The sequence below is a fragment of the Dasypus novemcinctus genome, chromosome 10 (genome assembly GCF_030445035.2).
Source record: "Dasypus novemcinctus isolate mDasNov1 chromosome 10, mDasNov1.1.hap2, whole genome shotgun sequence".
Lineage (NCBI taxonomy): Eukaryota > Metazoa > Chordata > Mammalia > Cingulata > Dasypodidae > Dasypus > Dasypus novemcinctus.
In genome coordinates, this window is record NC_080682.1 from 95,010,613 (window position 1) to 95,013,568 (window position 2,956).

General features: G+C 38.6%; 1 protein-coding gene across 1 annotated transcript; it reads right to left on the reverse strand.

Moving 5' to 3' along the window:
• Positions 1-215: 215 nt before the first annotated feature.
• Positions 216-1,166, reverse strand: LOC131280309 (olfactory receptor 52A1-like). Its single transcript, XM_058306420.1, has one exon. The coding sequence runs from the start codon at positions 1,164-1,166 to the stop codon at positions 216-218; it is 951 nt and encodes a 316-aa protein (XP_058162403.1).
• Between the last annotated feature and the right edge of the window lie 1,790 nt (positions 1,167-2,956).

Here is a 2,956-nt window from a genome sequence, read left to right on the forward strand (position 1 = left end):
AGCATCTTATCTGCTCCTCTCTTTCTTTCAACTTCTTCTGATTTCCTTCTGACCAGAAAATTGACTTAGGTATTTTAAAGAAACCCCTGGAATTCTTTAAGATATTTAAGTTATTCAGCAAGCGTGACACTGAAATCCATTGTCTATTGATTCAGATCACATAGGGTCAAAAGATGAGCCACTAAACCCATAAAAGGAGGTATTTTAATCAAAATTCAAGACTGGTTTTTGGAACAAAGCAGTTTTACTGCCTGATCTCGAATCTGCTTTGTTTTCACACCATAGACAAAAGGATTGAGAAAAGGTGGGACCAGCAGGTAAAGATTGGACAAGGTGATATGTATATATGATGGGATATAAGATCCACTTCTGTGAGTAAAAAAGGAGAAAAAAGCCAGGAGATAAAATTGGAGGAAGACACATATGTGGGGAATACATGTATTAAATGCCTTAAGGCGAGCCTCTTTCTGGGGCAGGTGGAAGACTGTGATAAATATTTGGATGTAGGAGAGAGCGATGACCATGAAGTCAAACCCACCAACAATGAAGGCTCCAAGGAGCCCATAGACTTTATTGATGTAAACATCCTCAGTGGCAAGCTTCACAAGGGCCATGTGTTCACAATAAGTGTGTGATATTACTTTGGTTCGGTAAAGTTTCAGGCGGCATTTTATGAGCAATAGGCATGGGATTACCAAAATAGCAGGCCGCATTGTCATACCAACTCCAATATGAGTGACTCGTTGGTGAGTGAATATGGTAGCATGCTGCAGGGGATAACAGATGGCCACATAGCGGTCCAGAGCCATGGCCAACAGGACTCCTGACTCAATACCCTGGAATGTGTGGATAAGCCACATCTGAAAGAGGCAAGCATCAAAATAAATCTCTGGCAAGCGGAACCAAAAAATTCCAAGCATCTTGGGCACAATGCTGGTGCTGAGTGCAATGTCTGTGGCTCCAAGCATAGCCAGGAAGATGTACATAGGTTCATGGAGGCTGCGTTCAGATTTGATGATGATCAAAAGTAGAGAATTTCCAATCAAAGCAGTGATGTACATAGCACAGAATGGAATCCCAATCCAACACTGTACAGATTCTAAACCTGGGATTCCAATAAATGTAAGCACAGAAGGCATAAACACTGAGCCATTGGTAATATGCATGGCAATCTAGTGTTCTTCTTAGGAAATGTGCAAAATTTTCCAATCTGTGTTTCTTTACTCTCGTATATCCTATTCTCATACAGTCACATATTTATTATAAAACAGAATTGGAGGAACCAATGTTATCACCTTATTCATCATTGTTTTAAATGAATGTGAAAATACCAATATGGAGATCCATGTACAGGTTCATCACTGTGACCTTTGGCAAATTGTTCACCTTCCCTCCTTGCTATCCACTGTATAAAAACTGGGTATTTGAACACCATCCCTGTGATGACGCAAATTTGATTATCCTGCTTGTTGTTGCTTCCTTTCCTCATCCATTCCATCTTCTTTTTCTGCCTCTATCCTGTTCATGGAAATCATTTTAAAAAATTGGAAGTAAGACTTTAGACAGAGGAAAACTGATACGTGATGCTGTTTGCCACACATTTTTCGCTCACCTCACTACATTTTTGTTTGTTTCTCTTTCCTCATGAATGTCCATTCACTTTAGCCTAGCAGGAAAACATATTTCTATAATGATGCCAACACTTCTTTGATAAAATACCAGGTGAATAAAATTCTTCCTAGTACTGCAGCTCTAACCTTAAAATCATGGTTCCTCACCTTTGACTTCAGCATATGCCAAGTAATTTTCAAATTTGAGATTGACATAGGACCCAGTCTCCATTCAGACAGAAAATTGGAGTTGCATAGTTTTGGTTCGTTACCAAGCAAGGTATATCTGTCTAAGAAGACAAAGTCTAATATATGAACTCTTCAATTAAAATGCACATCTACAAAAAATGTAAAAAATAAAAATATATTTTTTTAAATGTGTATCTGTAAGTCCCTCAGGTCAAGCTTTTTCCTCATACATGGTGCAGAAGGTAAGAATGAAAATATTTTATAAAATAAGGAGATTCATGGATACCTATTGTAGAGGAAGCAAGACCTTGGTTTTCCCTGTAGAAGCACAAAGAGGAAGATGCTTTAAATTTGAAGGGAAGGTTAAGTTTATGATGATGGAAGCCTAGGTTACCATTTGGAGACAGCTTTAAAAGAGATCATCTTTTTTAAAAATTTTTTTTAAATTTTTTTTAATTATTTTTTTTTATTATTTTTTTTTCTTTTTTTTTCTTTTTTTTTGGGGGGGGTATGTGGTTTATTTTTATTTTTTTTAATTGACTTTGTAATAATATTACATTAAAAATATATATGTGAGGTCCCATTCAACCCCACCACCCCCCCCTGCCTCTCCCCCCCCCCTCCCGAGCAACACTCATTCCCATCATCATGACACATCCATTGCATTTGGTAAGTACATCTCTGGGCACCTCTGCACCTCATGGTCAATGGTCCACATCATGGCCCATACTCTCCCCCATTCCATCCAGTGTGCCCTGTGAGGATTTACAATGTCCAGTGATTGCCCCTGAAGCACCATCCAGGGTAGCTCCAAGTCCCAAAGACGCCTCCACCTCTCGTCTCTTCCTGCCATTCCCCATACCCATTAGCCACTATGTCCACTTTTCCCACTCCAATGCCACCTTTTTAAAAGAGATAATCTTTATATAGAAATCATGACTACATACTGCTGATGGTATATACAAAGTTCTAAGTTTGCATCTGCTGGGAAAGCTGAAACAAGAAATATAAAAGGAAGTGGTTCTCCTATGAGAAACATCCATGGGATTACATCAAGAATAACTGACAACCACAGAGATACATTCAGGTGAAAATGCTTTGGGATGCAGCAGAGACAGAAAGAGAAATCTCTAAAACAAATTTCTCATTGCAATATA